The following is a 22,673-nucleotide window of genomic DNA, read 5'->3' on the forward strand; positions in this document are numbered from 1 at the left end:
CGGGGACCATCTGCTCGCCCTCTCCTTCGCTCGGCCCCCGGGCCTTTGAATCTTTAATGGTTCGCGTGACTGGCCGTGGCAGCCACGGGAGGCTGCGCGAGGTCCGGTTGTTCCCTCTTCGCCTACCATCCTCTCCACCGTGCACAACACTTTTTCGCGCAAATGCACTTCGATTCGGCGGCAAGATCGAATCGAAGTGGCTAGGAGCACGCTTCGAACGCGGACGTTTACGTCGTCCACGACGCGTTTTAATCGCTCGGTGAAAAGTTGGAGAGGGCGCAGTGGGGGAAGAAGGAGGGGGAGGGGAGAAATCGGTCGTAGCGCAATTACCACAGCCGCAATTATTTCGACGATTTTGCCGGGCTTATCGGCCGCTGACCGTCCCTCCTCGGGTCGAGGGGAATGGAAGGTTCGTTAACGGGGCGGAATCGGCGGAATCGTTACCGTTTAATTAAGCGCATTTTCCACGCGTTTCGCGCGCAAATCTCGCCTCCCCCCTCCCTCTCCTCCGTTCGACTTTTAAAACGGTCGTGGAACCGATCGAGCAACGAACGTTTCCCCTTGGCCGAGTCCACCTACCAACCGGGTCGAGACTCGTTTCTGACCTCCTCCTCCTCCTCCTCCTCCCTTCCCTCCTCCTCCCTCTTGTCCTCGAGACCCGGCTTCGATTTCATTTCGCACTCACCCTTCGTTTCCACGGTCTCTCTCACGGTTCGTGCGGGGGTGGGATTTTCACGCGGGCCATATGTCCGACGCACCTTTAGGTATCCTCCGCCTTGGAATCCATTTATTCGTATTCTTAGAAGGATAGAGAATTCTGGGTGAAGCAGATGGACGAAAGTTGGAAGGCAGGTATATAGCGAGGCGGGATGAATCGAAGCGGAGAGAGAGACTCGATCGCCGTGAAAAAAAAGGTGGGGACACCTGCTGCACCCGAGGTGTCCGAAAATCTTTCGAGTTTTTCCTCTCTTTCTCCGTTTCCAAACTGTTTTAAATAATTCCGTAGTCTAACTAGGTAGGTAGGAGGACTATTTGTTTTATTCGTTTCTCGATCGATTGTCCGTGCGTTGTAGAGACCGTTGGCGGAGAGAGAATTGCGCGGGGGTCGATAGCAGGTCGGTTGCCGATGAAAAAGCCGAGCGCGACAGACGGCCGCGCGAACGTTTGGCAGTCCCATGGGCCTCCTAGCCCATGGCGGTAAGAACCACCTGCCGCATAGGTCGGTGGGGGCAAGCTGTTCTCGCGCCGTCTACCTTTTCTAACCACCACTGCCTCTTCTCTTCCCCTCCCCCCGCGCTTCTGCCTCGTCTACTGCCTCGTCTTCGTCATGCCCTGCACGTTTCCCTCCGTTTCCCTCCCTTTTCAATCCATCCTTCTTTCCTTCGCGCTACTTTTCTCCGTCCTTGTCGCTCGTTCGTTCGTCTTCCTTAGCCAACCGCTGCCACCTTCGCCACCATATAGCCAGCATCATCGTCACCACCATCCGTCCGACACACCGTGCCTACGTATACCTACGTAGTATGCACGGTATACTTGGGACGAGCGTGCATCGCTCAACAACCAACCGACCGACCAACCGATGCTTGTATGCGTAATGTATGTACGTTGCGCGCTGCGCGCACCAAGCCGTAGTGGGGGATGCGACGTACGGGGGGAGAAGGCGACCGGTGGGGGGTAGCGGCGATGCTACGCGACCCCAAGCTCAGTCGTTGCGCGACCCTCGTCGAGTGTGTTTGCGTTAACGTTTTCCGTGAGTTCGAGTTTTTTTTTTTTAACGCCACTTCGGTTACGTCTCTGTCGCAAAGTGTTCTTATTCTCAAATCAAACTCCGTCCTCCGGTATTCAACGTTCGTTCACACGTTTTTTTCCCGTACCTGTTGTCGACGATCGTCTCCTCTTCTCCCGTTTCTTGACACATTTTTCCATTTTATTTTTGTCCCGCTTTCCCTCCTTTCATCGCGTGTCCGTTGCTACTATTTTTGCATCGGCCAATCGTCTGTCGCAAAAACGGACGGGGGAAAGTGACGTTCTTCCAGGTGCGAAGTAATACGGTCGGTACGATCGAGCAACGAAGGAGATTATTCGCACCGAAGTGCACGAGAACGTGTGCCTAGATATTTAGGTATCGGACCATACGTGCAAGCCTCGAACAAAGGAGTGCCTTCGGACGGACGGTTGCGACGTGGCGTTTTGAAATCGCGCGCAAACCTTCCTTTTTCGTCCGTTTCGCGAAACGGACGGATGCCCGCGATGGAAATCAGCGTGCGAGCCTCGCCGTTCTTCGCCTATACAGAATGCCGCCGTTGAACGCTTGAGAAATCTCTCCCGGAGTGAGGAATTACCGTGCGACGATGGGATACTGCTCTTTTCACTCGGCGGATCTACCTTGCCGGTAGTCGTGATTGTTCGTACATCGCGGGTGCATCGAGTGCATGAGGAAGACACGATCGCCTCAGGGAGGAATCACGACCGATGAAGCTTATCATCTCCGTTCCAACGATTTCGACGAAGGGAGAGAGATACAGTGAGAAGAAAAGGTGTGACAGTGAGACGAGTGATCGAATAGAACGAATATACGGATATGATAGGTGCAGTGAGTCGTTGGGTGTGTTGGCGAGCGTGATCGAGGAGATCGATGCGATCATCGATGCCGCGTGCTGGCAAAATTCGCGCAGCGTCGTCGTCATCGTCGATACTCGGTGAAAGTCGGTGCAACGCGGAACTCTGTCCTCCAACGCGAATGGAGCCGCGCAATTTGCGTGTCTCGTTGTTCCGTTCCACTCGAACTGTTCGTGGAATTCGTTTTGCCGATAGAATGGATAGGATTCGATCGTCGAGAACTACGACGATTATCGCCGTTACTTCGCTGCTGTTGCTGCTGCATCCCGGTGAGTAAAATCCCTGGGGATCGAGAGTTTCGTTTTCGCTTCTCGTTACGTTCGTTCCGAAATCGTTCCATTTATCCGCTTTCGAGGAAAATAGCTTAGTTTTCCTTTTTTTTTTTTTTTTTTCAATTTTTTCCTCCTATATAATTCCGAGAAGATATTACACAGCGTCGTGTCGTCACGATACGTGACGAAATACACTGTTTTCACACACCGGGAGAGGAGAGAAGACAGAAGAAACAGAGTCCTTGCATGGCGTCGCGACTCTCGCGACGTGCCGTGTCGGTATGTCGCAGTTCGTAGCCAAGTTTTGTTGCGCGTCCTTTTAACAAACCCGTTCCGAGCCGCGCTCGAGGCCGAGAAGGCCTCCTTTCGCCTCGGCCAATGGAAACTCCGCGTGTAATTTCAGTTCTCTCGACTTCGTACCAACGGATTGGATTATATGGAACGAAGTATAGAGCGAACGTTCTCTCCCTATTTGATACCGCTTTAAACGCAAATTCGACCGAGCTGCTCTCGATGGCGGACGGGATCGTAAATTTGTTTCGGTATGCAGAACGTGGCTCGCTTAAACAGCTTCTCGTTCGAGAAATAGCGAACGACACCGCGACGGTATTAGGCTTCGTGACGTAGCCGGGCTGCCACAGGTGTCTCCGTGTATACGAGCGACGCGTTAACGCCGCGTCTCGCTTTGCAGCTGCTTCTTCGATATATAATACGGTACGTTAGCGTAACCGTCGAGAAACGTCGATGCTCGTTCGTTTCGATCCGTTCGATCGATTTTTCGACGATACAGCTAAGTAAGTAAGTAAGTAAGTAAGTAAGTAAGTAACTAAATATATGTATATATATATGTATATATATGTATGCACATATATACATCTATACGTATATGTATATGTACATCGAAATCGGAGCTCGTTCGACCACGTTCCATGCACGCTCGTAAAGATAGGAAAACATAACACGGTATAGGTTGGTGTCCCGATAGAAGAAATCGAGCATCGGCTCGATGGCACGCGAGCAAGAAAGCTGTGCTATCGAAAAGTAAACAAGCCACGGCGAGAAACGCGGGGAGGGAAGGCGGGTAAAACGTAAACTACGATGGGTCGATGAATAGCTAAGATGGGGGTTAGAGACGAACGAAGACGGATAGAACGGTCTCGATGGATTTATAGAGAGACAAGCAGACGTAAATATAGACTCGTGCATAGGTAGAGTAAAGATGGGTTGCACGGGGCGCGTAAAGGTGAGAGGAAGGTTAGAGAGAGAGAGAGAGACAGACGGACGGTGGTATGGGTGAAGTAGTTGGAGAGGCAAAGGGGAAACGATCCCTTCGAACGAACGAACCAAGAAACGAGGGAGTGGGGCTTACGTCGCGAACGAGGGGAAAGACGAAGGAAGATGAAGAAGTGAGGTCTCGGCGATACGAACGAGAAGTCAAACCGGTGGCTTTACCGTTACGCGACCCAATGACGAGACACCGACGGATCGTCGCTCCGTCGCGACGTCCATCATTTTCCGTATATATATATATATATATATATATTACATCTATACGTACATCGATAACAATTGAAATCACGATTCCTTGGCGTATATTCTAAGATATATATATATATATACGAATCGTAAAAACTGTCGCACGGGAATAGCTGATTAAAACAGAGGAAATGCACGTGGCGCGATGAAAAGAAAACGAGCTCGATGAAAAATATAGTGGAGGAGGGGGGAGTAATGAGACTCGGTTTTTTTTATTTTCTTTTTTTTTCTAACGAACGGTTTCCTTTCGCTTCGATGTGTTTCAGCAGCGGCACAGGGTCGCGTGGAGGAGACGCAGATGGACACGCACGAGGGGTCGACGGTACAGCTGCAGTGCCGTTTCTCCCCGCCCCGGGAAAACGTAACGTGCTTCTGGTTGACGCACACGAACGATAATCACGACAACGCCGCGATCGACAATCTCTCGTTATCGCCCCAGTACAAGGTGTTTATGAATCTGGAGGAGGGTCGCTACGACCTTCAGATAAGAAACGTCTCGTACGAGAGGGACAACGGCAAGTACGAGTGTCGGGTGAAGGCGAGCGGAACGGGGCACGACCTGCATCGAAAGTTCATCACTCTGACCGTGCTCAGGGCGCCGGGGCCGCCCACCATATCCCCGACCTCGGCCTCCGCGACGGAGGGCCAGAAGCTCGAGTTGCAGTGCAACACGAACGGCGGCAGCCCCGAGCCCGAGGTAAGGTGGTACCGCGGCAACGAGACGGCCGTCCTCCACTCGGGCAGGGCGCTGACGGTCGAGCCGAAGAAGGAGGACGACAGGGCGACGTTCCGTTGCGTGGTGAGGAATCGCGCGATGCGCGAGGGCGAGACGTTGAACGCCACGGTCACCCTCGACGTGAATTATTTCCCCCGGGTCACCGTCGGCCCCGAGAACCCTCTCAAGGTGGAGGTGAACGGGACGGCGAACCTCGAGTGCCGCGTCGACTCGAAACCTGCGGTGGGCATGGTGAGGTGGTGGAGGGACGGCAGCTTCGTGGCGACCAGCTTTCAACACACGATACGAAGGGTTGCCGTCCAGGACGCCGGCAAGTACACCTGCCAGGCGGACAACGGCCTCGGCAAGAGGGGGGAGAGCTCCCTCCTGTTGGACGTGCTCTATCCGCCCACCGTCTCGATAGAGGGCGACCCCCTGAGGATCGCCGAGGTCGAGGACACGGTCACCGTCCACTGCAACGTCACGGCCAATCCCCCGCCCTCCGTGATCGAGTGGCTGCGCGACGGCCGCCCCGATTTTCGACAGCTCGGCTCGATCCTCCGCTTGAGCCGCGTCACCGCCGACCACGCGGCCAATTACACTTGCCGCGCCGTGAACACGATCCACCCGTCGGGCGGCGAGCGGCGCAACTACTCGGCCACCGCGCGGCTCACCGTCCGCGTCAGGCACAAACCTGGCCCCGCGAGGGTCACCCCCGACTCCCCCGTGGCCGTGGAGGGATCCAAGGTGATTCTCACGTGCATGGCGAGCCCTGCCGGCTACCCGGAGCCTAGGTACAAGTGGTGGAAGGAGGGCGAGTCCGGCACAACGTCGATGCCCTCGGTCAACGTGGGCCCCAAATACGAGATCGACTCGGTCCACTTGGGCAGCGAGGGAACGTACAAGTGTCACGCGACCAACGAGATCGGGAACGGCGAGGCGGCATCCGTCAACCTCACCGTCCACCAACCGCCCAAGATACTCACCAAGTTGCAACCGCACGTCACCAGGAAGTGAGTATCCGGTTTCCTCGTCTTTTTCAGTTCCCTCCAATTCTCCTCTCTCTGTCTCTGTCTCTCTTTCGTTCCCGTTTCGTCTTCTTCTTCGAGAAGGGGAAAAGTTAAGATATCGCTGTCGGCGTTGAAAATTGGGTCGGTCGCTAACCTCTGGGGATTTTTAAAAAAGAGAGGGATGGAGATATACACATGGGAGGTAAGGGAGACGAGAAATCCTTCTCTTTCTCCCCTCGCGGGGGGAGGGAAAAAATTCATCTTGGTACAACACATCCGATACGGGATCGCAATTACAATTACGGGACGTAATAAGAATAATAAAGAGCGGAAACGGAATGCTTAATTACCGTCTCTTTGCCGTTAAAAAATACTCCGGAATATTATACTCCCTCTCTGGAAGGACGCGATACAAGATCCTACAATCCGTTCCTGTATTTTTAACGACGAAGAGGGGAAAATTAACCGTCCATTTTATTTACTCGCGTATCTTCGCTCCTCTCTCTCTCTCTCTCTCTCTCTCTGTCCCCTCCTTCCTGGAAAGAGAATGGAAGCAGAATTTTCTTTTCGAGGAAAAAGGAAAAAATTATATTCCAGGGTGGGCGAGTCCTCGTTTCAAGTGTCGTGCGTCGCCCAAGGGAAGCCCCGTCCGAGCGTACGATGGTTGAAGGACGACCAAGAGTTGACCGCGGACGAGAGGCTGTACAAGGTGACTACCAGCGCGTCGGAGGGCCACGGGAACGTGATCACGGTGAACTCGACGCTGAGCTTCTTGGGCCACGCTAGGCCGCAGACGGACGAGATCGTGGCGAGCGATCGGGGCAAGTACACGTGCGTGTTCGTGAACGAGGTGAAGAAGGTGGAGTCGACGATGATGCTGAAGGTGGAGCACGAGCCCATCGCGTTGCACCAGCACGGAAAGGTCGCGTACAACTTGAGGGAGACGGCCGAGGTTGCGTGCAAGGTTCAAGCGTGGCCGAAGCCCGAGTTCCAGTGGAGCTTCGGTACCAACGCCGCCAGCCTCCAAGGCTCTTCGAGCGACGGCCACTACGAGATCTCGACCACCAGCGACAATTACGACGTGTACACCTCCGTCCTCAGGATAACCAACATCCGGGAGTTGGATTACGGGGATTACAGTTGCAGGGCGGCCAACGCCCAGGGCAGCATCACCTCGACCATCAGGCTCCAGCCGAAGGGGGCCCCCGAGAGGCCCATCAACATCACCGCGATGGACATCGGCCCGACCCACGTCGCCCTCCTCTGGGAGCTCGGCTTCGACGGCGGCCTGCCCATCACCAAGTACTTCGTCTCGTACAGGAGGGTGCCGGGTGCCGGCGACGAGATCGTGGCGCCCGACTGCGCCGTGCCGAGGCCGCCCGCCGGCCAATGGCTCGAGCTCGACTGCCGCCGCTCCAACCCCTGCAACGTGACCAACCTCGAGCAGCACCAGACGTACACGTTCAAGGTGAAGGTGTACAACACCAAGAACCACTCGGATTACTCGGACGAGGTGACGGCGACCACCGCCGTGGCAAGGATCCCGGCCCCGTTGAGGGTCAGCTACGACCCGGAGAGCGGCATGTTGGCGATCGGGGTGGGGGCCACCTGCCTCTCGCTCGTCGCCTCGATCGAGAAGTTGGACGGGCCGTCGACCGCCTCCGTCGACGAGTCCCAGTGGAGGATCCTCGACGAGTGGCCGCTCGAGGTGTTGGGCAGCGCGCCCACCCAGAGGGAGGGGGTCCTCGACGACCCGGAGTCCCTGGACGCGAACGAGCCCAGGCTAAGGGTCAGGCTGTGTCTGAAGGCGGACAGGCAGAAGTGCGGCGAGTACGGGGAGGCTAAGAGTGAGTACACAAGCCCCCTCTCTTTTTCTTCCCGCCCCCCTCTTCCCTCGATGAGGGAATCTCACGGTGAGAATCGATCGAGCCGAGTTGATTTTTGAAATTTGAATTTTCGCGCCAGTCGGCCCGTCGTACATCGCCCAGGCCGGCGCACTCGCCACGCCAACCTTGATCGCTCTGGTGGTGAGCGGTGCCGTGTTCCTGTTGTTCGCCGCCCTGCTCTTGCTCTTTTGCCGCTGTCGTCGAAAACACGCGACCAAAGCCAAGGACTACGAGATGGACTCGAACGCGTAAGTGTGCCCCGCCTCGAGGTTCACTCGTAACCTCGAATCGGACGATTTCCACCTCGATCCCTCGTTCCAGGGTACGGCCGAGCCTCGTAGCAGGAAACGGGCAGCAGAGCCAGGCACCGCCGCCCTACTACGCGGAGAACAAAGCGTTGGAGCACAGCTTGGATCACGCTCTGGCCATGGAGGACTCCAAGACCCCAGCTTACTCGCAACCCGGCTACGGATACCATCAACCGAACCACAACATCAACGGTAGGCAGAAACAACGTTTCTTTCTTAGTAATTTTTGCAATAGGAATAATAGGAGGAAAGAAATTTTCCTCGTCTCCACGTGTGCAATTTAACGTTTCTTTCTACCCACTCAGTATTTTTCTATATTTAAAAAAGTGGTGCAAGACGATTCTTCCTCCCTTTCTTCTTCAATCTTTCATTCAATCGTTCTCGGGAAAGAACTCTTCTCGACTCGAGCTTCTTCTTCTTCGAGATCGCACAAATGTACGGAGGATATATGGTTGATAATATTGGTTTGGTTTCACAGGCGTGAACATGGGCTACATGGACAACAGCTACTCGAACTCGAATAACGGGGGCTCGGTGAACTCGCAGGACTCGATCTGGCAGATGAAGTCGGCCGCAGCGAACGGGGTCGGCCAACCCTACGACCTGGCCGGATACGCGACCACCGAGTCGGATTACCCGACCCACCCTCATTACCTCCCCCAGAGGGAGGATTATAGGGAGAGCCATAATCTAAGTCGACAGCAGTTTTGCTCGGAACCATTCGCCACCGTCGTAAAGTCTCAAAAACACGTCGGTGAGTAGTATTCTTTGGTCCATCCCCCTTCCATCCCCCAATCGTCCTCTCCACCACCATCGTCGCCTTGATGAGAACATTCAATTCTATCTGTCGCAAGTTCTCGAGCAATTTAGTTATACGAAAAGTTGGGATCGAAAAATGTTTCAACAGTGTTTTCGACAGTTCCCCGACAGGCTTAATAAACCGATCTCCTCCACCGAAGTCCTTCCGGATATTAGAAATTCTCCTCGGTGATCGAGTGATCCGCCATTTTTGTTCTTTCGTTACCGAATTGTCTTACGGCGTGTTTGTACACCAAGGTGTCAAATACGGGCAGGGATTTAAGAAAGGGGGGTGGAAAGAGACGTGAAGGGTCGTGTCCCGAATTCCGACGGGGAGAGGAAAACGATCACAATTTTTTCGAAGACAAAGACATTATACCTCTTAAACGGGGTATAGAAGAACAGTTGCGACGAAAAGAGGAAAAAAAAAAAAAAAAAAGGAAGAGAAGGAAATCGAGGAAAAACGCTTTACTGAGGCGGAGGAGCAAATTCGAGACCGTTAAAATTCCCAAGAGCTTTCACGTTCTTCCCAGCGAGTGGAGAGACCACCTATCCTCCTCATTCCGCTCCCGTTGCACGTACGCTGCGCGCCGAGCATTCTCTCTCTTTCCTATCTTTCTCTTTCTTTTCTCTCATTCTCTACGTACACTCGTCTGTTTGTCCGACAGATTCGCCTTACGACGTGTCCGGTCTACCCTATCAGGAGAACTACGACGAGGACGCGAAGCCGCCGCAGCAGGTCAGCCTGTCGTACGACGAGAGCCTGGAATCGGGATACTCGACCCCGAACAGCCGGGGGCGGCGGATCATCCGCGAGATAATCGTTTGAGATCTGCCTACCGGCTCGCGAGCCGGAACAACCACGACCCGCACCACGTGGCTATAGCACCACGCCGCACCCACCGGCCCCGCGTATCATCCGGTGGACGTACCGTCGCGCGACCCTCCCCCCCGCCACAGGATGGAGATCGTGATCGAGAATCCCCTGGAGTCGTCGACACCTCCTCCTCCTCCTCCGCCACCTCCGCCTCCGCCTCCTCCTCCTCCTGCGCCGCCGCCATCCTCGTGGAGGATCGCCTCGCCTAGCGCGACCGGCTTCCCGTCGCCCAACGTAGTCGCAACCGCGGCTACAACCACCGTGATGACGATAACAATCGCCGAGAATCCCACCGCAACTACCGCCCTCTACCCCCTACCCACCACCCCTCTGCGCTTTTCCTATCGAGAAACGTACGCGGTAAACGCGCCCCCCTTCGCCCCCACCGTGGATCATCCGTATTCCGCGCGACGCGCCTCCCATCCCCGAGGAAGATCGTCGTACGACGGCGAGCATCCGGACGGCGCCTCGCCGCCCACCGTTCGCCGCATCGACAAGTCGGGATTGTTGGGCATCGCCGGGGCGGAAACGCCAGCCGCGAGGATCGACCTCGGATCGGTTAGGTTCGGGACGAATCCGGGGATCGGGACCGGGATGTTGTCGCCTCGCCGATTCGAGTGCGTCGGGCAATTGGATCCGGTGCCGGAAGCGGGGAACGCGGTGGCAAGCAACAACGCACGGAGCAACGTTCCGAGGACGGAGCAAGAGAGAAGAGAGCAGCGTCGCGTCGAGACGTTGTCGATGGTCGATCCGACGAGACCGATCGCCGAGTTCGGGGACGGTGGCAATTCGATCGTGGTCGGTACACAATCGTTAAAGAGTTTCGAGCGCGAGTTTCGCTCGAGAGTCGGCGTCGAGTCCTCCTCGAGCAAGGACGTTTCCGGTTGTCGGGCAACGTTTCAATCGCAAGAAAATTGCGAGGCGAGGGCGCGAACTTTGGAACGCTTGTCGAGGCTCGTTCAAGGAAGGAGCGATCGTCGCGCGTCGGCGAGATATACCGAGACCCGCTGCGATTTCCCGTTCGAGGTTCGAGGGGGGACGACGTACTCGGATTTCGAAGGGAGTTCGAGCGTTCCGTCGAACAGAGCGATCGCGAGTACCGTGACCACGTCCACGACCACGGTCGCGGTGTCCGCGTTGGGGGGAATGAACGCGAGAGAGGAGGATGCGAAAGGATCGAAGGAGCGAGCGCCTGAAGAGGAGAGAGCGGAAGCGGAGGGGTGCGAGCACGGGCCAACGAGGAACCCTTTGAAGGACGGGGAATCCTCGAAGAGGGCCGACGAATTCGCGGACAACGACGGGATCCAAACGCTTCGAGTGATCATTTTGTCGGAACAATTGTGAAAGTTAAAGGGCAGCTGATCGTTTGGAAAAGGAGGAGGAAGAAGGGAATGGGGGGAGGGGGGAGAGGAGAAAAAAAAAGAAAAAAGAAAGAAAAAAGGAAAAAAAAAAGAAGGGTGAAACTCGTTTCTCGCCGATCGATAATATCGTTCGATTTGTGTATTATATTTAAGTAGCGTGTAAGTAATTCGCGACAAAGATGAACGATCGAGTCTTGGGAGAAGATAATTCTCGCATAAAGGCTGACGCGATGCCATAAGAGGCCATAAACATTTCGAGGAACAAAGTTGGAAACGAAAAAGAGGGGGAGAGAAAGAGAGAGAAAGAGAGAAAAAAGAGGAGAAAATATCGACGTATGTAATTCGTCGTGTGTATTTACGTGTAACGTCGGGGCTCGAACGTGTCTCGACGATTCTCGCGGAATTCGATCGCTCACGTTCGAGTTTCGACGCGTTTACGCATTTTATACTTTTTTATATCGTGGACGATGCCGTCGACTCGAGCGACGATCCCCGCGATCGGGGGACATTTTTCTGTATGTCATGTACCATAACTCGACTGCGCCGTGACGCGCTTTTAGTAACTTAAGCAATAAGTCTGACGTTCGACAGTGGCGGCGATTCGATACGTGCACGCTCGCGCGCGCGCGATCGATCGATTTCGCCTGACTGCAACGTTTTCGAACGTTCGTCTGTTGTAAATAACGGTAAACGTATCAGTACTTAACCGAAGTGGGACGCGTGGCCGTGTTGTGGACAGCCCGAGGGATTCCAACGAAGAATTCCAACAGCCTCGTTCTCCTTTCGTTCCGTAACGTGTTTCCGTACGAGCACGTGTATACACGAGGGGAGAAGGACGATTAAGCGAAGAGAAAGTGGAATACTCGATGGAATACTCTGTGACGCGTTGCCCGTGTCTCGCGTTAGAAAACCGCGAGAATTCACTATCGCGGTTCCAATCCGAACTAACGATAGCTACGCTTTTAACGTTGAAAGGATATTTCTTGTCTCGCGCATCCGTGCGCTCCTTTAATTTCGTAGTATTAACGCGGCGCGTTTTAGAAATATCGCGTAATGTAGCGACCTTCGTTGAAGTTCTTATTTTTGTACCGCTCTTGCGAACGCCGTCGACGTTCGTGACGAAAATCGTGTTTCAATTCGTGTTCTAGTACTCGTGTCAAAATATACGCGCGCTATTAGGGGAGGCCGCAGAGATATATAGGGATAAAGGAGAGAAAGGAGAAAGAGAGGAGGATAGAAAGAAAAGAAAAAGGACCAGCCGGATCGTGTTCGTTCCTTTCGACTTGTGATCTCATTTCTTCGCCGAGTTACGAAGATGATTTCTTTTTTTTTATCGTCTGGGGGAGAACGGGCGAGCTTTTTTATCGACCGCGGGACGGTGTCTCCTTTATTCGCTGCTATTAGAAATTCCTTTTCGTTTTTTTTTCTTTTTTTTATTCCATTTTACTTCTATACGATTTTTCATCCACGCGTTTCTTTCTTCTAGTTGATATATATATTCAAATTTTATCCACAATTTTAAAAACGCGACAGGACGAAATAAAAAAAATACGTCTCCGAGTAGATTCTCGGTCGTTTCTCGATACATCTTGGACCGCTACTACATCGTCTCCGGAAGCGATTGGAAATCACCGTTCTTCCGCCGTTTTCAACGACAAACCGACCGACCGACCGACCGACCTCCCGACCAAACAAATTTCACCGTTTCCGGGAACGGAAGCGTTACCGCGAGAAGATACGCATCGTCGAACAAGGTCCCTGCCATACCGAGTGTCGGTCGGAGTGATTTCTACGCGTGTAGCGCGTGCTCTACGCGCGTCGACAGAGGACGCTCAAAGCGTCGCGTTGCGCGCGCATCACGTCCGCCGCATGCGTGTCGCGTGCAAATTTGAAATTGATATATATCGATCGACACATATATATATATATCAATTATCGTCCATTATAGTTACGATATTATTACGAATTATTATTTGTACAAATTTTATGTTGCGATATAAAATAAACGATAAAACAACAACGTCCCCGTTGTTGCTCCTTTCGAAAACCCGATCCTCCACCCGATTCGATCGAAACTTACCTTCGGGAGTAATCAAACGATAATCGAACGAACGATCGAAGCAATCAAAACTCGGGCTTGTTGAAAGTCACCCCGATTATTATCGGAAACGAAAACGTACACATCGATAATCCTTCCTCGAGAACACCTCCCCCCTCGCGTCTCTCGCATCCCGATTGCACGAGCTTGCGCATTTCGAACGATGACGACTCAATGCAAAACAGTTCCCCTCCCCTGTGTTTATATCGTTAGTATCGTCGTACGCTACGCTAGTTTCGTTTCTCGTGCGTAAATTTCCAGAGATAGAAAAAAAAAAAAGTGACAGTGACGACAGTGAATTTCAACGGTTCCGTCCCTCTAAAAACCATCGTTTAACATATCTCCGCCGATATTATATAAATTTTCACCAGGACAGGAAGAGCTGCTCGTCCGAAAAAAAACCTCGAACGACGAAGAAGAAACAGAAGAAAATATCGCTCGAATGGAATTGCCTCCCATCCACGAAAACTTATTACCACCATTCTCACCGTGCAATCAACGAATCGACTCGGTGTTCGCGAACGTTTGTCGAGCGACCAAAGCGTCCTCACTCACCACTGTAACGGCCGATAAACGATCGATAAAGCGGCCCCGTAACGAGACCGCGTTCACACCACAGTTTTCACACCGATCCACCCTCATCCCCTCTCTCTCTCTCCACAACCAAACTCATCAACCCCAAATTCCATAATTCGAAATTGAACAACATATCGTCGCTCGTCGAAGATGCTCGAGAAATCCAACTAGAAAACACTCCTCTCTCGCGTGTATACACATACATATATACATACGCGCGTCTCCCGCACGATCGAGAAAGGATATGAGACGGGGGACGGGAGTGGCGACGCGTGTCCCTCCTTTCCCGACGAGGGGCGAGCGATCGAGGAGCCGGTGATCGTTCCTTCCGCGAGGAGCACCGCGCTGGGGAGAGGGCGGGCGACGACTGGCGCGTACCGCCGCGGGTAACGCTGGGTCGAGGGCGAGCGGCGTATCGACCGAGGGGGCGGGATGGAGGGCGCAGCCGCGACAGTGCCGCCACAGCGGACAGGTCCAAAGGCTATGCGCGGCATAGCCCGCTTCTGTATCAACACGTTCAGAGTGTTCTACGCGAGGGCCGCGTTCGCGAGGCCCGCGCCCGTTCCTCTACCCTCGTCCAGCCCGACCACCGCCGCCGCCGCCGCCACCTTCTCCCATCGTCACCGTCGTCTCGTCGCCGCAACCGAGGAGGAATCGTCGCCGTCGTTCGAGGCGATGGGCAACCTGCAGAGCGACGCGAGGAGGAAAGGGAGGAAGGGTAAAGGCGGTGCGAGCACCGCGTCGTCGGGCTCCGTGGAGGATGGCCTGGAGGACGTGGAGGCCGAGGATGGAGGAGGAGAGGCGGAGGAGGAGACGGTTGGAAGGAAGCAGGAGCAGGAGGGATCCAGGCAGGCGGGGGTCGGCGTAGAGAAGAGGCTCACCCAGAAGAGGCAAGCACCGAAACCGCCTCCTGCCTCCACCGCGGAGAGGAAGGTATTTTTCGAAATTTTCTCCCACGTTTTTTTATCCGTTCGCGAGGAACGCCGCTACGTTCGTTTCGAAGGAAAAGAGAGGGAGATAGATTTTTGGATAGAAACGCGTGAAATTGGTCGAGAGTTGGAAGGTAGGAGGGGGGTGTTTTGACAGTTGACGGAACGCAGTTAACCGCAGTGCTGGCTGGCGCCACGTTGGGGCGATTCAAGAACGACGCACGTTTGACGCACGATGACACACGCGTTCCTACCCGCTTGTCGTCTTTTAAACCGTCCTCGCCTCGAGATCGAACGGAGTTCGAATTTTCGTCGAATAATTGCGTGACGTCGTACGATGACCTCTCTCCTAACCCTAATATTTAAATGGATCGGGATCTCGAACGATCATTTGCTCAAAGACAAAGTACAATTGTCGTTGAAAAAAGAGGATAAGAAGGGAGATATTCGACTTCTAACATCTTCCTTTTCGAATAGGTCAGCCCTCAGGATGTCAGGCGGGATTGGTCGGAAAAGAGGGAGAGTTGTGCGCGGGAGGAGAGATCGATCGGGATCGAGAAGGTGGACGAGGATGGATCTGGAGGGACGATAGAGGCGAGGAAGGATGACGCGAGGGCGAAGGAGGGAGCGGCGAGCACGGAACAGATCCAGAAGCAAGAACCCACGCTTCTGGTCACGGATTCGTGGCGGTTGGCCAACAAGTGCATGGTCGTTGCCGAGCTGTCGATGCCGCCTAGTCAAGAATCGTCGAGCGACAGCGTGTTCACAGATCCCGAGGAATTGGCCGCGATTGCCGCGAAAGAGCAAGAAGCTGCAAAGACCCCGTCGATCACGGCCAAAGATCAACACAGGATCGGACCCTCTTCCGTATCACCGCTTTTCGGTAAGCCGTTTCGTTCTCCTCTCCTCTGTTTGAACGCGGCAATCGATACACGAGAGTAGGAAACGAGTGTTTCGAAGTAACGGTCATCCGTGAGATGACATCCGTTTTATTCGATTAACAGTTTGTAAACTGTTGCATGTTTTGAAATATTCAGATAGGCAAAGGGGGAAACGAAATGGAAAATCACATTGGATTTTTCACTTCTCAGTATCTTCAATTTGGGTTAGAATAGAATTGGAACGTTGATAATGATCGAAAAATTTGATTTTCTAGATTGCAATAATTAATTAATGGAATAACAAAATATTTCTTGTATTAATTTGTAATTTTTGTCCTTGAGATATTTCATTGCAATAAAGTATGATACACGATGTAGTTTCAATAATAATGGGAGTAGACGTTCAAAGTACAAGAGCAAGTATGAAGAAGGATATAGCAAATAATGATAGATAGAGATAGGATAAAAATTGAAGAGTATGAAGAACGATAGGGAAATGGAAGAAGAATAGATAAGAATTCATCATCTGTTCCTTTAACGTTCTTGAATACATTTCTTTCAAGGAGTAAAAAAAGAGAGAGTAAAAAAAATTGACCGCAGCTCCATCTTTTGAACGCTCTATTTTACCTACCTACTTTCGTAGAGATGCCTTCTATTTAAGAGATAGCGCAGACGCTATATTTCTATATAATACTTACTTACTTACTCATTGTTTTCTGCCCTTTCTATGTACACGTTTCATTTACGGCATTGGAGATTCCTTATTCTTAAGATGCCTTGTCCTTCTGTATTTACAGAATCTATATAAACCCATGAAATGGTTTCTTATTAAGTTTATTGTCTTCTTTGTTTGCTTATATTGATTAAAAATTTCAACAGAATCTATGCATGCACATATTTACATTCTTTACATATATTATTTTATACGTTCGAAAATTTATTTTCTATAAATTGCTATTTTATATAACATGTTTCGTTATATAAATTAAAAACACGTATACAACACGTACAAGCAAATGTTTCTTCTTTTCTTTATTGCTCACCTCTATATTCTTCATATTCATTTATGCTTAAATGATTTTTAAATTACGGAGAATTATAGATTCAAATCGTTTGTTTTTTTAAATTTTATTAAAATCGTTGAATTTGATGTTTCGTCGGTAAGTGAGAGAGTTTCTAAAAAGTTTCGAAGATCAGCGCCATCTCGCGTTTGGATCGCCGAAGCTCCGATTTGTTATTAGCATAACAGAATGTACGAGGAGGTATACGAGATCGCAAATGAGAAAAGCAATATTATGCGAAAAAACAGAGTATCTCCCATCATTACAAAAATACTGCAGAGAAAATTCATTAATAATTCGTTTTCCACTAAAAATTTCAAAATTTTTTAGCTCATATCTGGCAGTTAAAACTCCAGCCAAGTTTCTCGTATCAATTTTAATACAATTTTAACATTTCATAAACAAAAGCGCATATTGTACGATATTAACAAATATTTTTTTAAAAGTATCATAAAAGAACCATTATGCAAATCAATATAATATTTATGAAAATACTATATTGAAACTCATAGAGTTGGAAAGTTATAAAAGAAAAATTTATTGAAAAAGAAGGCACAAAAAAATGAAAAGAAAAAAAAATAAATAAAAATATAAACAGAAAATAGACTTTAATAGAACATATTAATTATAAATTAATTAATTATAAATTACCTACTGTACTTATATATTGCGACTTATTTTGCAATTTTAAACAGTTTTCAATTTTTTCAATAGTTTTCTTAATTCTATAAATTGCTTTTGCTATATATTTATAGAATTAATCTTTTTGCAATATTTTTCGAACGTTTTTCGATAGGATAAAAATTATTTTTTGAGTATCAAAAATATACTTTCAAAAAATAGGATAAGATAGAATAAGAACTGAATATTAGCGCCATCTCTTGGATACTTTTAGAAAAATGATTTGTAAAGAAGTACCTTTGATATTCGAAAGATAGTGCTGACGAAGAATTCTCTATCTCTATCCTTTTCTCGTTATTTATTCTTTTTGTCTATAGTTGCTCTGCAAAGAGATGATTCTAAATATTTCATTAACCTTATTATTTTCTTTATTTAATCTGCAATTCATGTATGAATTTGGCTACTATTCATAGCGATCGAAAAATCCATAAATACAATCCGATATGTGCATGGGAATATTTATTAAAGGATGCATCATAATAAATCTGTCGACATTAATATTAACTTTTTCGTTCGAATCGAATTCAAATAATTTTCCGCGCAATTTCAAGATACGAGATAAAATTTCATCAAATATTTGATCTACTTTTGTACTCGAACGATCCACGAGTTTAACATAGATCAAAGACCGAATACCTATGTACACTCATCCATGATATATGACGTCTCATTTCGATAAGGAACACGATAAGATTTATCGAGGAGGCGTGATTCGCCACGCGTCGCGTTCGTGTTTTCATCGTCCAACGATGATTACGCCCTCGTTTCTCGCATAAAATTTCTTCGGGAAATCGGTAAAAAATTCAACTCGAGTCTTTCAACATGACGTTGAAAGCTATCGGAGTGGCGTTTCTTTCGGATCGTAGCTGGTCGTTGCAACAGGAAGGAGCATATCATTTCGGTTAAGAAAAAATTATTTTGGTTATACGATTGGCAATTATTATCTCACTACTGTCAGAGGTTAACTCTGGGATCAAACATTATCGCGAAGCGTTTGCAAAATTTTTGGTAGAAAGCAACGAGGGGAAGTGAATCCATTGTTGAGTTCATCAACGTGAATCGATCATGCCTCGATCTTGAAATTGGAAAAAAACTTCAGGGATCGGACAGATGTGGATAAGAGCTAGATGCTAGAGGAAGACTGCGATGGCGTCGAAGCCAGAAACGAGCTTGTCATTAAGTCGTACTCGTTCAGTGAGAATTGCACAGGTTCGATGTTTGTCTCGTTTCTTCGAGTTTTGCTTGATTTCGAAACGAACGATCGGGTGAGATTACATTGGAGGAAAATTAACAAACGAAGAGAAACACAGTGAAAACATTTAGATATTTCGTCTACACTTTCAGAGAGACGTATCGTTGGCACGTTGATCTCGGCCCTCCCGGACCAATTGAAGTCGATACTCACGGAGGCCGAAGTCGAGCAATTCGCGTCCAGAATATATTCCAGCCTCGTCTCGGACGGTATCATCGGATCGATCACAATCGATGGCGTCGCCCGGAACAAGGATTTCGTGGTAACACCGTGATCAATATCCTTCATCGCCTTCTCCGTCTAACGTTAAATTAAATTCCAATTTTCACCCGTTTCAGGAAGATTCGTGCGAGTACGGGGACACGCCATCCGTATCCGTCGGTTTAACTTCCGACCGAGTTTCCGGCAACGGACGACGCGACTCCGAGAAGGAGTTATTGAAACAGGAACTCGAACGGTTACGAGAATTCGCCAAAAATGCGGGAAGGAGTACTCAAGGTAAATCCACCCAAACGTCGCCGTCGGCAACACTTCCAGAGCCACCAAGTTCACCAGCCACCCACGATGCCAACTCGCGAGACCGTTGTCCGAGCGCCGCCTCCAAGGACCCGACGACCACAACTCGAGGACCACCGCTCGGCCGATTGTCCTTCACCCTGCCGCCCTCGCCTCTGCCGCAACTCGCCTCTCCTCCACCGCCCCCTCCGCCCCCACCCCCTCCACCTCCGCCTCCCCCGCCCTCGCCCTTCCTAGACTACCGCTCCCTCAACAAATCCTCCTCCCCCCCGTCCTTCTCCATCCCGCCCCCGCCACCCCTGCCGACGCAATCCCTCCCCTCGCAACGAGCATCCGCCACCCCCTTATCCTTATCCTCCACCTCCTCCACCACCGCCGCGGTCCCACCACCCCCACCTCCACCCCCGTTACCGCCGCCAATCCTACACCCGATCACGCAAGGATTACACACCGCCCCAACCGCTCCGCCGCCCCCGCCCCCTCCACCCCCGTCGCCCGCGCCCTCCGTCCAAAGGTACTCCGTGCCGTCGCCGTACCCCGTCGCCACCCCGCCGCCCCCGTCCCAAACCTCGTCCCTCGCCTCCCCGATACCGCCGCCCCCGCCCCCGCCACCCCTCCCGCCCCCACCCCCTCCGTCCTCCTCATCCTCGCCCTCCCCGATCGCGGGAAGATTGCGCCAGGCGTCACCTCCGCCGCCGCCACCTCCCCCACCTCCACCCCCGCCCCCGCCCCAAACCTCGGCCGCATCGGGCCCGATCGCCGGAGGAGGGCCACCGCCGCCACCTCCCCCGCCGCCACCGACGCCCATGATCGGCGTGCCACCGCCCCCGCCACCTCCACCGTCGTCCGTTTTCGCCGGCGGGCAGCAGCATCAGCAGCAGCCACCTCCTCCGCCTCCGCCTCCGCCCTGCCTCGGTGGGCCCCCGCCGCCCCCGCCGCCCCCGCCAGGGGCGGCGAGTCAGGGATCGTCGCAAGGACCGAGTCCTTTGCCCGCACCTCCGCACGGAGGTTGGAACCCGGCTAGCAGAGCGTGTGAGTAACGGGACAAAAAAAAAAAAAAAATTAAGAAAGGAGAAACAAGCGTTTAAAACAACTCCGTTTGTCGTCGAAACAACCTCATTCTCTTCTCCTTTTTCTTCTTCTTCTTCGTTCCGTTCAGGTATGAGGAAGGAGCCACTCTGCCCCGAGGTCCCTATGAAACCGCTTTACTGGACGAGGATATTGGTACCTGTAGTACCGACAGAGCGTGGTGGCTCCACCGATGCTACGGATTCGCACGTGCACGTAATATTTCCTTTTTTTGTCGTCGCTTTAGAGAGGAGGGGGGAAAGCGGAGTATTTATTTATCGATCGTTTGTCGTCGTTTCGCAGATCCCGCTGTGGGCGGAGCTAGAGGAAGAGAAAAACTTGGATATGAAAGAGTTCGCCGGCCTTTTCTCGCGTCAGGTAACCGCGTCAAGAAAGCCCGTGAAAAGAACGGACGAGGCCACGAGGCCGTCTAAAGTGCAGCCTGCCAAGATCCTCGACTCGAAACGGTCCAAGACGGTCGGTATACTGGAGAAGAGTTTGCGCGTAGATTTCTGCGAGGTCGAGAACGCCGTTTACAATTTGGACACGAGCGTGATCAATTTGGAGGCGTTGCAACAGATATACGAGATCGTAGGTATCGATATTAACTCTGCGCTCCACGCATTTCGCGGAATATTCGATGTTTTCTTACAGCTAACTTAAAACGATTTCACGCACGAATTAACGCATAAAACTTTTATATTTCGATATCTTATGTATCTTTATATATTAAGAAAGTCTATATTGTTGTGATATTTTACGATATTATTAAGATCCTCAAGTTTGTCAGGGCAATAGTAGGGCAATAGTATTTTTCCTTTCTAATTTTTTTATTGCATAATTATTTGATACGCGCGCTATTTCATTAATAAATTCATCAATGAAAAATAGTTTAAAAAAATGTAATGATTCATTCATATTCGAAATTGCTGTCCTGCAGATTTTTCGCCGGTACAAATTGCATTCTTCGTGGTATATTTATATCGAAACTTTCCTTATCTTCCGCGATATTTTCATTTGAACTATTGCTTTCACACTCACTATCTACTATTATTCTTACTTTTCGTCTTTTTATACCTCTATTCATCTCCATCCTCATCGTTGCTTTCTCTATTATTAATCTCTTTCCAAGTAGAATTAATTTCGATAACGAAAAATCAAACTCGTTTTCACTTCAACTAATTTCATTACCGTATTTCATGCTTACAAATCTCAAAAACTTTGAAAATAATATTTCCATCGCTGATCTTCGAGATAAAACTTCATAAGATTATACGCGAAGAGCTTAGGAAATCCATTTACGATATTCCAAAACAATCAAGCGTGAACAAATATTGTCCCCGTTCGAATTCGAGTGGTGGCCGTTGGAGCGCAAAAATTTTACCACCGTGTCCACGTCGATCAACGACGATTAATCAACACCTTCCACCTTTTTTTTTGCATGCAGAGGCCAACGAAGAAAGAATTGGAGGATATAAAAGCTTTCGAGGCCGAGAATCCCGACGTCCCCCTCGACCAACCGGAGATTTTCCTCAAGAGACTTGCCGATATCAATCATTTCACGGAGAGGATAGCGTGTTTGATGTTCCAGGCCGAGTTCCAGGACGCTATCTCGAACGTCTCGTCGAAGTTGACGAATCTTCGTAGCACCTGCGACTTCTTGCGGAACTCGAGCTCCCTGAAGAGGGTGATGGCGTTGATCCTCACGTTCGGCAATTACATGAACGGGGGGAACAGGACGCGGGGGCAGGCGGACGGTTTCGGCCTCGAGATTCTAGGCAGATTGAAGGACGTGAAGTCGAACGTGGCGGGCGTCACGTTGCTCCACTATATAGTTAGGGCGAGGTTGGCACAGGAGAAGGATCACAATTTCGACGAGCCGTTACCGCTTCCGATTCCAGAACCCGCCGACATGGAGGCGGCTTCCACCATAAATTTCGAAAATCTATCCGGCGAGTTGGACAGGTTGAAGAACGAGCTCGAAGGTAAACGCGATTATATATGTATCAGGGTGTGTCCCATAAGTTCCTTTCTTTTTTTTTTTTTTTTTTTTTTTTTCCATACGAAATACACGAAATACGATATTTCTGCTCTATCATATTTTTTTTTAAATAATAAAATCTTGAATTTGGAAAACGAAAAGAGAGAAAGAATTATTAGGGTGTTTTATAAGTTCCTTTCTTTTTTTTTTTTTTTTCCATACGAAATACACGAAATACGATATTTTAT

General features: G+C 50.5%; 2 protein-coding genes across 6 annotated transcripts in view; both read left to right on the forward strand.

The window, feature by feature from the left end:
* The window catches only part of LOC122719706 (hemicentin-1), a 40,767-nt gene extending 30,788 nt beyond the window's left edge, over positions 1 to 9,979 (forward strand). For 2 of the 4 annotated variants that reach the window (XM_043945759.1, XM_043945757.1), the window contains exons 2-7: positions 4,694 to 6,155; positions 6,750 to 7,999; positions 8,118 to 8,286; positions 8,360 to 8,538; positions 8,825 to 9,100; positions 9,813 to 9,979. In XM_043945759.1, the coding sequence (XP_043801694.1) occupies positions 4,726 to 6,155; positions 6,750 to 7,999; positions 8,118 to 8,286; positions 8,360 to 8,538; positions 8,825 to 9,100; positions 9,813 to 9,973 (3,465 nt within the window). In that variant the 5' untranslated portion in view covers positions 4,694 to 4,725 and the 3' untranslated portion in view covers positions 9,974 to 9,979. Of the gene's footprint in view, positions 1 to 1,393; positions 2,889 to 4,693; positions 6,156 to 6,749; positions 8,000 to 8,117; positions 8,287 to 8,359; positions 8,539 to 8,824; positions 9,101 to 9,812 lie in introns of those variants that run through there. The other 2 variants (XM_043945756.1, XM_043945758.1) reach the window with 2 other exon arrangements.
* Positions 9,980 to 13,757: 3,778 nt separating this feature from the next.
* The window catches only part of LOC122720014 (formin-2-like), a 12,435-nt gene continuing 3,519 nt past the window's right edge, over positions 13,758 to 22,673 (forward strand). The window contains exons 1-7 of one of the 2 annotated variants that reach the window (XM_043946409.1): positions 13,758 to 14,989; positions 15,463 to 15,868; positions 18,953 to 19,122; positions 19,199 to 20,408; positions 20,536 to 20,660; positions 20,748 to 21,035; positions 21,892 to 22,429. In XM_043946409.1, the coding sequence (XP_043802344.1) occupies positions 14,489 to 14,989; positions 15,463 to 15,868; positions 18,953 to 19,122; positions 19,199 to 20,408; positions 20,536 to 20,660; positions 20,748 to 21,035; positions 21,892 to 22,429 (3,238 nt within the window). In that variant the 5' untranslated portion in view covers positions 13,758 to 14,488. The remainder of the gene's footprint in view (positions 14,990 to 15,462; positions 15,869 to 18,952; positions 19,123 to 19,198; positions 20,409 to 20,535; positions 20,661 to 20,747; positions 21,036 to 21,891; positions 22,430 to 22,673) is intronic. The other variant, XM_043946410.1, reaches the window with a different exon arrangement.

The sequence above is a fragment of the Apis laboriosa genome, unplaced genomic scaffold, assembly GCF_014066325.1.
Source record: "Apis laboriosa isolate Shangri-la unplaced genomic scaffold, ASM1406632v1 scaffold9_cov152, whole genome shotgun sequence".
Lineage (NCBI taxonomy): Eukaryota > Metazoa > Arthropoda > Insecta > Hymenoptera > Apidae > Apis > Apis laboriosa.